This window comes from Blastocystis hominis (genome assembly GCF_000151665.1).
Source record: "Blastocystis hominis, Singapore isolate B (sub-type 7) whole genome shotgun sequence assembly, scaffold_6".
In the NCBI taxonomy this organism is placed as follows: Eukaryota; class Bigyra; order Opalinata; family Blastocystidae; genus Blastocystis; species Blastocystis hominis.
This window is the reverse complement of record NW_013171865.1, coordinates 546,558-559,581: the sequence shown is the minus strand read 5'-3', so window position 1 is coordinate 559,581 and position 13,024 is coordinate 546,558. Positions and strand designations below refer to the sequence as shown.

Genomic DNA, 13,024 nt, shown 5'->3' with positions numbered 1-13,024 from the left:
GAATAAATATCAAGGAGGATAAAGGGATTCTCTCGAATAATTGATGATATATTAACTTAGGGACATTATCTCCTTCTTATAATAAATGACAAAACACAATACTATATAATATATAGAAAAAACAGATTCAACACTATTTGAATCCATTTGGATTTATGCTTTACAATACTTACTAAGTAAATAAAAAAAGTGTATCTTGATAGTTTTCAATGGAGTTATCCATCATTTAAGAATGTTTGTACTCAGTTATAAAACTAATCACCGATTTCGATTGATTCCAAATTATACAACAATGAAACATCCCAATCAACCAATACACAATTGTCAATCAGTTTCAAATGTTTCATTCCGATATTCAGTGGTTTGCTTCCATCGCCTTCATATTTTTCATCAATATCACATTCAATTCCATTACACCATCCACATTCATTCACTAATTTACCATATCGATCATACACTTTTCCTCTTCCAAATCGATTATCATCACACCAATATCCTTCATATTCAATACATCCATTATTATGATAACTTGTTCCGTAGCCAAATCGTTTCCAATTGATCATTATACCCTTGTACAACAAGAATCCATCATCATCATACATTTCACCATACCCAAATGGAATTCCCAACTTGTTTTCTGTCAATATCAATCCTTCAAATCGACTTCCATGATCCAAATCCACGATTCCTTCTACTACTACTTCTATGGATTGTTCTTCATTATATGAAATATCACCAATTTGATGATTTCCAAACACTTTCAACACTTTCTGCTCATTGAGGACAAATCCTTGATTCATGAATACTCTATTATCGAATTGCAATACTACAAATTCTCTATTACTCAAAATGAGTGAAATCCAGCCGTTTAATTTCATTTCTTTACCTAAGCATCCCTGCACATTTTGGATAATGGAACTATCAATATGATAGTTACTAATAGTAGAATTGACAAAATCAGCAATGTTTTGCATGGAAATGAAAAAATATTAATATAACTAACTTGTATTTTTGAGCTATACACCCAATATCATCTTTATCCAGATATATTACCTTTTTGTAGTTATGTATTGACGTGTATTGTGCGTTATTTTTAGGTCGCCTTTTTCAGCCAAAGTGCCCTTCAAACCCCATCAACTGCATGCCGGCCGCTCGAAATCACCCCTCAGATCCTATCTTCCATCGCTCACCATCGCTCACCATCGCTCACCGTTGCTGACCCTGGATGACTCGTTTCATTTGCCCTTCATATATTATAAGGTGTAAAACGTAAATCTTAGCTTTTTTTGTTTACTCTCACTATCTATGGTAAAGAATGGCCATGCACTGCTCTATGCTCATCCCAGGTTCACCCAGTAACGGCACGTTCGAATGGATCAACCCTTACAAGTATCGGAATCCCTATATCACTTCCATTACTGTCCTATTCAGACCCAATCCAGTGATGCTCAACAATGTGAATTCTACGAATGTGGTCACGAACTCCAATGACGAGGAGCTAACGATTCCTCATGGATACTACACAATCGGTCAAATCATTGCCATCCTCAACATTATGATCGATACTACGTTCTCGATATCTATGATGGCTTCGAGTTATGGATGTATTTATATCCAGTCCAAACATACCATCGATTTCACCAATGCTCCGGAGATTCGAGAAATCCTCGGTTTGGAAGGGCGTACCATCATTCTCTCCGCTTCGTTCTATGGATGGAACGTGATTGATATCACGCGAAATCGCCAAGTGATCCAAGTCTGCTCGTCTCTCGTGCGTTCCTCCGATCTGAAGATTGCCAATCAAAACAACAATCTGCTCACCACAATGAATATTGACGATCCCGAGGTTAATTATACCTCCGTACCGTGAAAGACATCTGTATTCCGATGATAACCCGATTCGACCGATTGATGTTCCTATTCCGCGATATGGATGGTAATATCATGCGATTGAACGGCGAATTCGAACTCCAGTTGACGAAAGAAGATGTGTACGATCAAGTGCCTTCCTCAATTCTACCGATGAACCAGTTCAGTATGATCGAAGTGTTCGGCAATACTACGAAGAAGGAAGTGAATCTGGACAATCCTCTATCATTCGATCAATGCTTCATCTCGTCCGTGTCACTCTATACCGATTTCGTGTTGCACAACGTACCAACCGATCAAGAGATATTAATCGATGCGGGGACATACCCACACGAGGTGTTAATAACCAGAGGAACCACACGATATCACAAACGGCATGAGTGTGATCCGAGTGTACAGTAGTATCAATGCTTAAACATTCGGTCTGAAGAGTCCGCTGATCGATAACCTGATTCATGTATCGATGGGACTGAACAACATGATCACCTGGGACAACCTATCGATCGATGTGATTGAACAATCGAACTTGGATTCCATTGACTGGGTACTGACAGATGCGAATGACCGTCCGATCTCCTTGAATTCCAATGTGTACATCTCATTCACGATATCTTGTAAGCACAACATCAGTAAGGTATTCAAGAAGATAGATAGATAGATAGATATCAATGTCTATCTTCTATACATATATCTGAAAAGTAATAGTTTGATTGTTGCCTCCAACAAATAATCAACCAGATATGTCTCACAGCTTGATATTGGACAACTACTCATTCCCATAGAGTCCATTCTTATGGATTTCAGCTTTATCATCAACAATACTGATATCGCTATTAGTGAGTAATTCTATTCATCCTAATGAGTTGGGAACCAAAGCATTTCACTTTCATCAACCAACTCAAACAGCAAGTATTATGTATACTATTGTTATTCATGCTCGTAATAGAACAACATTGTGAATCACTTTGTATCCCTATTGAAGTGGTGTACAATTCGATACTTCTTCCTTTAAATAGGAGATATTCTGCATTATTTGGCAGGTGGGGGATACTATATGGGTTAGAATAAGGGATAGTATTCTCTGGCAATATAACAAACTCTGATAGGTTCAGAGTGCATCGAAACGACAAAAACTGGACACCAACTATCCAAAAACCTAGAAACAGTGGAATATGAATATATCTCTATTTGTTCGTATAAAATATATTATGTATTCTACCTTATTTTGCTCAGTTCTTCAACGACACACCCACCTTTCTCACAAACTCTACTATTCGATTCTACTATACACATATCACATATTATTTATATAAATGATAACCCAAAAACTGCTTATCGCTAGCTTTTCCATTTTCATTCCTATCATCATCTTCTACATACCCTATTTCTTTCTATCCCATCTAGATAAAATTCCAAATGAATAGAACGAAAAACAAAACGCTTCCACTGGAAACAACACTCTTCGATCTATTCATTCCACAATATCCCATTTCCGCTCATCTCCTTCCACTTCACAGTAAAAACAACTCCCTCCCTATTCGAAATCTATTCTTCCACTCATACCCAATTTCAACACTATTTTCACAATTGCACAATTCCTGTGTATTTTTGAAATCATTTGTTTTACAATAAAAGCTATTAGCTTCGTCTTACTGGGTTTGAATGTATTCAAAATTTGGAATTGGACTTGTATGTCCTGTCTTTTGTTTTGTTTTCGGACTTCTATGTGTTTTTGTGTGTTGTGTTGTGGGAGTGTAATTATTGTAGCTGGGATGGGTTCTGTCCTCAAGTTGGTGTGTTTGAAGAAGCTATTGTAGTCTTTACTATCGTTACTTTGACTAAACTGTGTGTGTGAGATATGCATCGTGAACGCATTCAATACCATAATGGCGGTGGACCCTGGTTCCATTTTTGCTGTGTGGAGTGTGTTCCGAGTGAGGAATTTCTGTACTTCAAACTGTGCAACGTGGCGAACCCATTCATGCCATGTGGGACCGCGGATACATGGAGATAACTTGCAACGTGGGAGGTATCTGGTACAGGCACGACGTTCTTGCCTAGGATATCTGTTCTGTTTCTCGTATTTTCATTTTCATATTGTGAGGTGGTAGAGTGTGGTAGAGAGAAGGGATTTGCGATGAGTGAAAGGGCAAACTATGGGAGCAAGAGCTGTAGGTTGGTAGAAGCGGAGCGTGTGTGGAACTTGGGAGAATGGGACAAGAAGGCGAAGTATGCGAACTGCTGTGGGTACGGTCCTCGCCTCTGATTGATGCGAGCCGAGTGAACTGGAATGGCCAGTGGGAGCAGGCGAGTTCCAAGACGGTGCAGTTCTGCATTTGTGGGTCTGTGGAGCATGGGAAGGTGGAGGTGTGCGTGGTGCGGGCGTGTGGGAAGTGGTGGAATGGAAGAGAGGTGAGGTGCGTGGCGGTGGTGTGCCCCGCGGACGAAGCGGCGGGGTAGCCGGAAGGGCACTTGGGGCAAGTGTTGGATACGAAGTGCGATGTGGACTAGTGGGGCATGATCACGGATGGGTGCAACGCCTATCAGCAGTGGGAATCGATCGATCGATCGATAGGGGACGGGCTCCTGCCAGCCCATCCTGCCGATGCTGCGCTGCGCTGCGCTGCGTGGCGGGCGATGGGGCGAGGGACGTGGCGCTGTGGACGATGGGAGATGGGAAGCAATCCACGATGTACTGCACGAGCAATGTGGGCGTGGGCGAGGTGATCAACGACCCATTCGAGCCCATGAACATCCACATCGTGTTTGAATTGGCCGAGGCCACGTTCTCCTATCCCACCACCGCGATCTCCATCTCCGACTACACCATTGCCTTCGCCTTCGCCTTCGCCTTCGATGGCTCCTTCCCGCGGTTCTGCGAAGGCACGCACGCTCTACATCAATGCCAACAGGTTGGTGTCCCGAAACGGCCTCCCCTTCCCCGCGGAAACCCTCATCGCGACCTTCTCGACCCGCGCCGGCGTTCGGTTGGCGTTCGGTTGGCGTTCGGTTGGCGTTCGGTTGTGGCCTGCTCGGATTGTGGAGAGCGCGATTGGTATGAGGGAAGTGGAGTAGGCGCAGCGCAGCGCAGCGTGTGTGTGCAGATGGAGGTTCCCTGGAGCAGTGGCATCTCCGATGAAGCCCCGATGGATGGCCTTGATGGGCAGCAATGTGCAGAGCCAGTTCTTCGAGACGCGCTCCGTGTTGGTGGCGGGCGCCATTGTGAACAGCGTGATGGCCATCAGCTGGCGTGTCCGCAAGGGCGCCTCCTGGTCCGCCTTCGCGTCCTTCTCCGTCTACCGCCCCGTCGTGCTGCTCCCTGCCTGCCTCCCTCCGCGCCCGTCGTGCTGCTGCCGCCTTCGAAGCCACGCAGGTGCGCTGGGTCTGGTGGTGGTGCGAGCTCTTCGTGCAGGCCTTGGTTGGCTCCCACTCCCAGCTCTTCGCCGCCGACGCGCTCCTCCAAGAGGGCGACGTCCAGCAACCCGAGCTCTCTCTCTCTCTTTAGCTCTCTCGATGCGTGCGTGGCCTACTGGCTGCGCGTGGCGCTGTGCTCCGCCGCGTGTTCCATCCTCTCCGAGGCCTCCTCTCCCATCACCCTCGCCGCGTATGTCGTTGCGCCCGGCGCGGTGCAGAACCTCGAGGTGGCCGCGCTCTCCTCGACCTCGCTGCGCGTGCAGTGGGCAGAGCCGGCGGAGCTGGGCGGCGCCAGCATTCGGTACTACGTGGTGCGACGCTCGTGGATGGCGTCGATGGCCGTGATCCAGAGCGAGAGCGAGAGCGAGAGCGAGAGCGAGAGCGAGAGCGAGAGCGAGGTCGCCAGCACGAACTGCTTCCTGGACCTGCAGAGCGTGCAGAGCGTGCAGAGCGTGCAGAGCGTGCAGAGCGTGCAGAGCGTGCAGAGCGTGCAGAGCGTGCAGAGCGTGCAGAGCGTGCAGAGCGTGCAGAGCGTGCAGAGCGTGCAGAGCGTGCAGAGCGTGCAGAGCGTGCAGAGCGTGCAGAGCGTGCAGAGCGTGCAGAGCGTGCAGAGCGTGCAGAGCGTGCAGAGCGTGCAGAGCGTGCAGAGCGTGCAGAGCGTGCAGAGCGTGCAGAGCGTGCAGAGCGTGCAGAGCGTGCAGAGCGTGCAGAGCGTGCAGAGCGTGCAGAGCGTGCAGAGCGTGCAGAGCGTGCAGAGCGTGCAGAGCGTGCAGAGCGTGCAGAGCGTGCAGAGCGTGCAGAGCGTGCAGAGCGTGCAGAGCGTGCAGCACGCGCCCATCTATCTGAGCGTGGCCGCGTTCACCGGGTATCTCTCCCGCCAATAGAAGATCCCCGCGGTTCTGTATGCGGTGTGTGTGGAATCAGGCGGAGGGCATTGAGTGGGACTGTGCGATGGCGATTACCGGATCCTTCCATGATCTCTGCACCGCCACGTGCGAGCTTCGCGCTCCCGCCACTTCCTCCTTCCGCCGAACCGTCTGGTTCCCCGCGGGACGCGATGTGTGGGACGTGTTGGAGGGTGGGATCCCCGCGACTTCCTACACGCTGGAGTGCGTCCCGAGCGAAGTGGGCAGTGCCGAGTGGATGGGCAGGCAATTCGGAGTGTCCACGATGGCCACGTCGGAATTCGTTGGGTGTTGGTGGTGGACGGCGAGCCAACCTCCTCGCTCACCGGTTCGCTCTGGGTGTGGGTGTGGGTGTGGGTGTGAGTGAGCAGGAATCTGGTGGGCGATGGGGTGGGGTCCGTGGCTCCCTACGAAGGTGTGCAGAGTCGACCGGGCTCTCTGGATCTCTTCCTGTCCAACTGGGCGCAGAACGCCACCGTGGTCTCCGTCACCCAGCCCCTCCGCCTCCGCTTCGCCTCCGCTTCCTCTTCGCCTACGACGTGACCGGCGCGCTCATCCGCGCCCACCTCGTCGATCACGCCTGGTGCGCCGTGGGTCGCGATGTTTCCACGTTTCCACGATCCAGACCGATTTGGCAGTTGCTGAGAGAAAGAAAGAGAGAAATGGTTGCGGTGTTTGGTTTGGAAGATGGATGGATGGATGGATGGATGGAATTGTAGAGATGTGGAATGGTTGAAGCGTTGTAGGATTTGAATGAGAATCGAAAATGTGTTTAGGAAGGAAAGAAGGAAAATGTAGATTTAGAGTGTGTAGGGTGTTGGAATGATTTAGAAACATGAACAGAATAATCCAGAACGAGGAACCAAACGACTCTAGTTGATAGGAATAATAATAATAATAGAGTGCTGTGAGTTGATAGTTGAAACAAAGAAAGATAGAAAGAAAGAAAGTGTATTTAGAGTTAGTTGGTTGGTTTAGGATAAGGAAATGATAGAAAATGGAGTGAATGGTTAACGATGTGCGAAGATAGGTTCTTTGTGTGAAAATCGCTGGATCAAAACCAATCTCCATTCCATTCCATTCCATTCGATTTACTAGTTTTACTAGTTTGAATTGCTTTCAAACCCAACCATTCCCAAGTCAAAATGATTTGGCTAGAATCATGGATGGATGGATTGGATTATAGAAATAATAATGATAATATAGACTATTTAGACAAAGTGGAGTGAACAACCAAATCCTTGCTTCATAACACGATTTCACTATGATATCATAAATATACAACCTATACAGACATAGTAGACAACAAAATGGACTTTTCCATTCTGAGTGTTTCCAAACAATCCTGATATTATAAATATAAATATCTATACCTCCGAACTATTTCAACCACAAAAATGTGAACAAAATGATGTGAAACACAAGTGAGTACTTTACTTGGAAATCTTGGATCCAATGTGTATATGGTAGCACTCTATCATAATTTTTAAATATGAAGAATACTTAGGTGTAAAATAATAAACTGATCTCTCTGTTTTCTTCATAAATTCTTTATATTTGGCTACAAATTACGGATTCAAAGAGTAGAGGCTAAGGATATGTGATTATAAATAGGTAGAATGGAAGAACTTAAGGGAAGCGAATTTCTCCTGGACGGTTACATAACGCGTGGTGAAGCAAAGAAAATCACTATTGGGGGCTGCAAGTATAGCCTCCAATATTATCAAGGCGATCACGAGGATGAATACACGTTGACGAGAGCTGGGAAGGTTTGCCTATTCCAAAATGGCATACTGAAGATGTGCTTTGAGGTGGATGCGAACGGGAGCGAAATCGGTGACTTCACGCGATTTGATAATGGACGTGTCGCGTTTGTGCAATCCTATGATGAAATCTGGGATAACAAGAATTTTCATCGTATAATAAACCATGTCCGAGGCGAGCGAATGGAAATCTATTCGCATGCGAGTGATCACCTGATTTATCACGGTGAGTTCAATGAGAAGCGAGAGAGGGAAGGATGGGGTATCGCGTATGACGAAGAAACGGGTGCCATACTGCTCGAAGGAATCTGGAAGGGGAACAAGCTTGTGGAGATCATCCGCAAAATCGAAGGAACCATTATGACCGAGTTTAAGCGAAGCGGGAATAACACAACCGCTTCGAATCGAATTCCCCTCTATGTGGGTGAATTCGTTTATGATGAATCGAAAGAATCGTTTCTTCGAAATGGTCGAGGATACTGGATCGATGAAGAAACTCGGATTGCTACTCGCGAAGTGGAATGGAAAGATGGAGTGGAAGTGAGTGGAAGAGATCTCTATGATGGATGGCATATTCATTCATTCACTCACTCACTCAATATTACTTGTTTATTTTATACTATTGCTATGTTAATCACATTGCATTTCACATTGTTTTGTTGATCAAATAGAAAGCAAGGTTTTCATTCATAGGATTCATGGATTCCATCCATTATCATATTATTCAATCGATTGTTTTGTTTAATGATACTATGATTCCTATTCACCATTTCAATCTATGAACCACTTTCCTTTCTCTGCAATATCATTCTTTGTACTCAATATGGATGGTCATTGTGACAGAAGAGAATCGAAGTATCAACAGAGAATCAATACAATAAACCACTTGTCAAATAGAAATGATGGATTTTGCATTCTACACACTACTGCCATACTCTCTATTACGAATCTGACCATTCCAACAGTATTCACTATTGTGAGTTCGATAGATGCAAAACAAGATTAACTACCACATAATTGATATATTTTGAAGAACATATATCCATTATAGACTTAATAGAACAGCCATTCTAACATGAGAGAGTAAAGGTGATCAAAATGCGTAATATTTTACAATTATAGCTATAAGTATCTAAAAATAACACAAAAATAAATGAATAGATGGAAATGCACCGAAATAAAGAAAAATAGAAATGGGTGGAGAAAATGTGATTTTATTATATGTATTCTAGTTTATAACACACCAGCATATCACAGCCATACACAATAATCCATGACGTGTGTTCTATCGAGAAATAATGAACCAGATCTTTTTTCCAAAATAACCGTTTTCCCATATTTCTTTTCATTTCCATGCAAAACATTGCTGATTTTGTCAATTCTGCTTTCAGTAACTATCATATTGATAGTTCCATGATTCAAAATGTGCAGGGATGCTTGGGCAAAAAATGGAAACCAAATGGCTGGATTTCACTCATTTTGAGTAACAAAGAATGTGTAGTATTGCAATTCAATAATGGAGCATTTATGAATCAAGGATTTGTGGTCAATGAGCAGAAAGTGTTGAAAGTGTTTGGAAATCATCAAATTGGTGCTATTTCATATAATGAAGAACAATCCATTGTAGTAAAAGGAATCGTGGACTTGGATCATGGAAGTCGATTTGAAGGATTGATATTGACAGAAAACAAGTTGGGAATTCCATTTGGGTATGGTGAAATGTATGATGATGATGGATTCTTGGTGTACAAGGGCATAATGATCAATTGGAAACGATTTGGATATGGAACGAGTTATCATAATAATGGATGTATTGAATATGAAGGATATTGGTGTGATGATAAGCGATTTGGAAGAGGAAAAGTGTATGATCGATATGGTAAATTAGTGAATGAATGTGAATGGTATAATGGAATTGAATGTGACATTGATGAATATGAAGGAAATGGAAGCAAACCACTGAATATCGGAATGAAACATTTGAAACTGATTGACAATTGTGTATTGGTTGATTGGGATGTTTCATTGTTGTATATTTTGAAATCAATCGAAATCGGCTATGAATGTTTTGGATCAGTACAAAGATTCCAAATCGATGGATTGAATCGATTGATAACGATCAAAATCGGCAACAAATCATTTACTCTGAATTATTAAGGTCAACAACAAATCGAAATCATTCCACATATTGAATTGTGAATCATTGGAATCCATTGAAATTGGTGAATATAGTTTCAGTGATTTTGCTGGAGACTTTGAATTGAAGAATCTACCACAATTACAATCCATTCAAATTGGCACAATTGGAAGTGAATCATGCAATTTCTGTTATAGTTCATTTGTGATTCGAGGTATTGATATGATATTGAATATTTGAATGATGCATAGATCTTCCAAATCTACAATCCATTACATTAGGTGATTTTACATTTAATAATAGTAAAGAATACTGCCTGAATAATCTCGATTCATTAGAAACAATCGAAATCGGTGATGATTGTTTTGAATCAGTGAAAACATTCCAAATCAATGGATTGAATCGATTGAAAACTATCAAAATCGGAAACAATTCATTTACTCAGAATGGATGGGAAAATGACAAATCGAAATCATTCCACATATTGAGTTGTGAATCATTGGAATCCATTCAAATTGGTGAATATAGTTTCAGTGATTTTGGAGGCGACTTTGAATTGAAGAATCTACCACAATTACAATCCATTCAAATTGGTACAATTGGAAGTTATTCATACAATTTCTGTTTTAGTTCATTTGTGATTCGAGGTATTGATATGATATTGAATATTTGAATGATGCCTAGATCTTCCAAATCTACTATCCATTACATTAGGTGATTATGCATTCCGTGGTTCCTTCTCAACAATAATTGAAAGTATTGAATGAATTTGAATGAAATGATTGATGTAGATCTTCCATCATTACAATCCATTCAACTCGGTCAGGAAGCACTTGAAGGAAGATGGGATGATGAATCATGTTCACTGGCAATGCGAAGTATAATGAGTTGATTTGAAATGATTTGTTTTGTAGATCTTCCAAATTTAACATCAATAACTTCTAAATGTGATAGTTTTATTTATCCTCATGTAGTGACATTGGAAAGTATTTCTGAATATTGAATATTGATAGTATTTAGATATTCCAAATCTTCAAAATGTCTACCTACCTTGGTCATTCCTACATGTTCGATCGAAATCAATTTCGAGTATAGTTTGATTGATTTGATTTGACTCATAGATGTTTCTTCCATTCTCGCTGATCTTGTCCATAAAATCAAGCATTAAATCTATGAATATGATTTGATATGATTTGTTCAGTGATTCGTCATTGTTTAGGAACATTTCCATTGATTGATTGATTGATTGATTGATTGTTTGAAACCGATTCTTGATCACAATTCATGATTCTATAATTATCAAAATATCAATCCTGCCTGATTATTATGATGTTCTTCTTTTCCATTTTAACAATGATACTCAATTATGATTGTTGTTTCAATCAATCAATCAATCATTGTTTTCGATCATCATTATTATTATCATTATTATTATTACCAATGACCCAATGATCACATATTGAACATTCACAAATGATGAATCCAATCTACCAATAATAATAATAATATAGAAATGATGGTTTGAATAGGTTTGAACTAGGATTTGTTCAATATTGATAGGAAACTGCTTGCTTCGAATAATCATTATCATTATCATCATGAATAATAAGATTGGATTTGCTAGTGACACAATGGAATGGTTGGAATCGATTGATATTGGATGATTATTCACATTTGTTAATCCATTGTACAATGGGTAGATAATACAATACAATAGAATGATTGATATTGAATTAGGATATTGATTTTGACTTATTGAATAGGAATCGATCACTATATACATAGAATAGAATAGAGGTGAAATGGATAAAACAAGGCAATGAAACTAGAATAGAATAGAATAGAATCCGATTGAATAGCATTGGAAATCATATTGGATTCACCATTCAATCAATCCAACTATCATTTGTTTGTTTGTTTGTTTGTTTATTTATCAATGAGTCACAAAACATGGATTTATCAATTTGATAATAATGGAATCAAATCGGATATGTTTGATACTTGATAGTTGTAGTTCGTAGTAATATCAATCGTGGTTTCACAATTCGATATTTGGATGGAATGTCGTATTCTTCAATATCACACAAACCACTCACTCATTCACCCAATTAATCAATCAATGGATGAAAGATAGCTGATTCAAAATGCAAATGAATGTTGAATATCGTAAAAAATCAATTCATCATTCACACTCAATAATACTGATAAGAATAGAAAGGTTGTTCAATCCATTGAATGAATGAATGAATGATTGATTGAATGAATGGTGTGTATTTGGTTAGTTTTCGATATCCATTCATCATCATCATTATTATTATGATTGTATTATCATCCACATTATTCATCGGTCTATTTCAGCATATTGAATACCATTAGATCACTTTGGTATTGTTGATCATGAATAGAATGATTGGATAGGATCGATCAATCAGAATCAGAATCAGATTAATGATGAGTATTCAACCATCAATCCTCGTGATTATTATTATTAGTAGTAGTATTTGTATTTGTATTTGTATTTGTTCGATCATCAATGATATAGAATCGATCGAATGATTCATTGATAGCGATCCAATCGACTGATAGAATTATCCAATTGATTCGATCGAATCCAAATGGAACAATCACTCAAACACATTGTAGTGTCAATGGTTGTTTTGCAATTGAATCGATCGAGATTCATGAAATCATTATGTTCGATCATTGTATTAGCTGGAATCTATCATTGTACTGTATTGCATAACAATACTCTTCTTTTTTTCTGATCATTATCATCATTATTGATATCATTCAAATCATTAGATCCCATTCGAACAAGTCAATATGGAATCAGCATTTGATAATCACAATACAATAATGAGGCATATTGTGAGAACCATTTGTGTTGTGGTTTGAATATGAGTATTTCGATAATGGTCTTTCTTGGAATCCATTGT

General features: G+C 41.1%; 1 protein-coding gene across 1 annotated transcript; it reads right to left on the bottom strand.

Moving 5' to 3' along the window:
* Window positions 1–254: 254 nt before the first annotated feature.
* On the bottom strand, window positions 255–878 carry GSBLH_T00004317001 (uncharacterized protein; the record flags this gene model as incomplete). The annotated part of the gene is made up of 1 exon (XM_013043193.1): window positions 255–878. The coding sequence occupies one exon, from the start codon at window positions 876–878 to the stop codon at window positions 255–257; it is 624 nt and encodes a 207-aa protein (XP_012898647.1).
* Window positions 879–13,024: the final 12,146 nt, after the last annotated feature.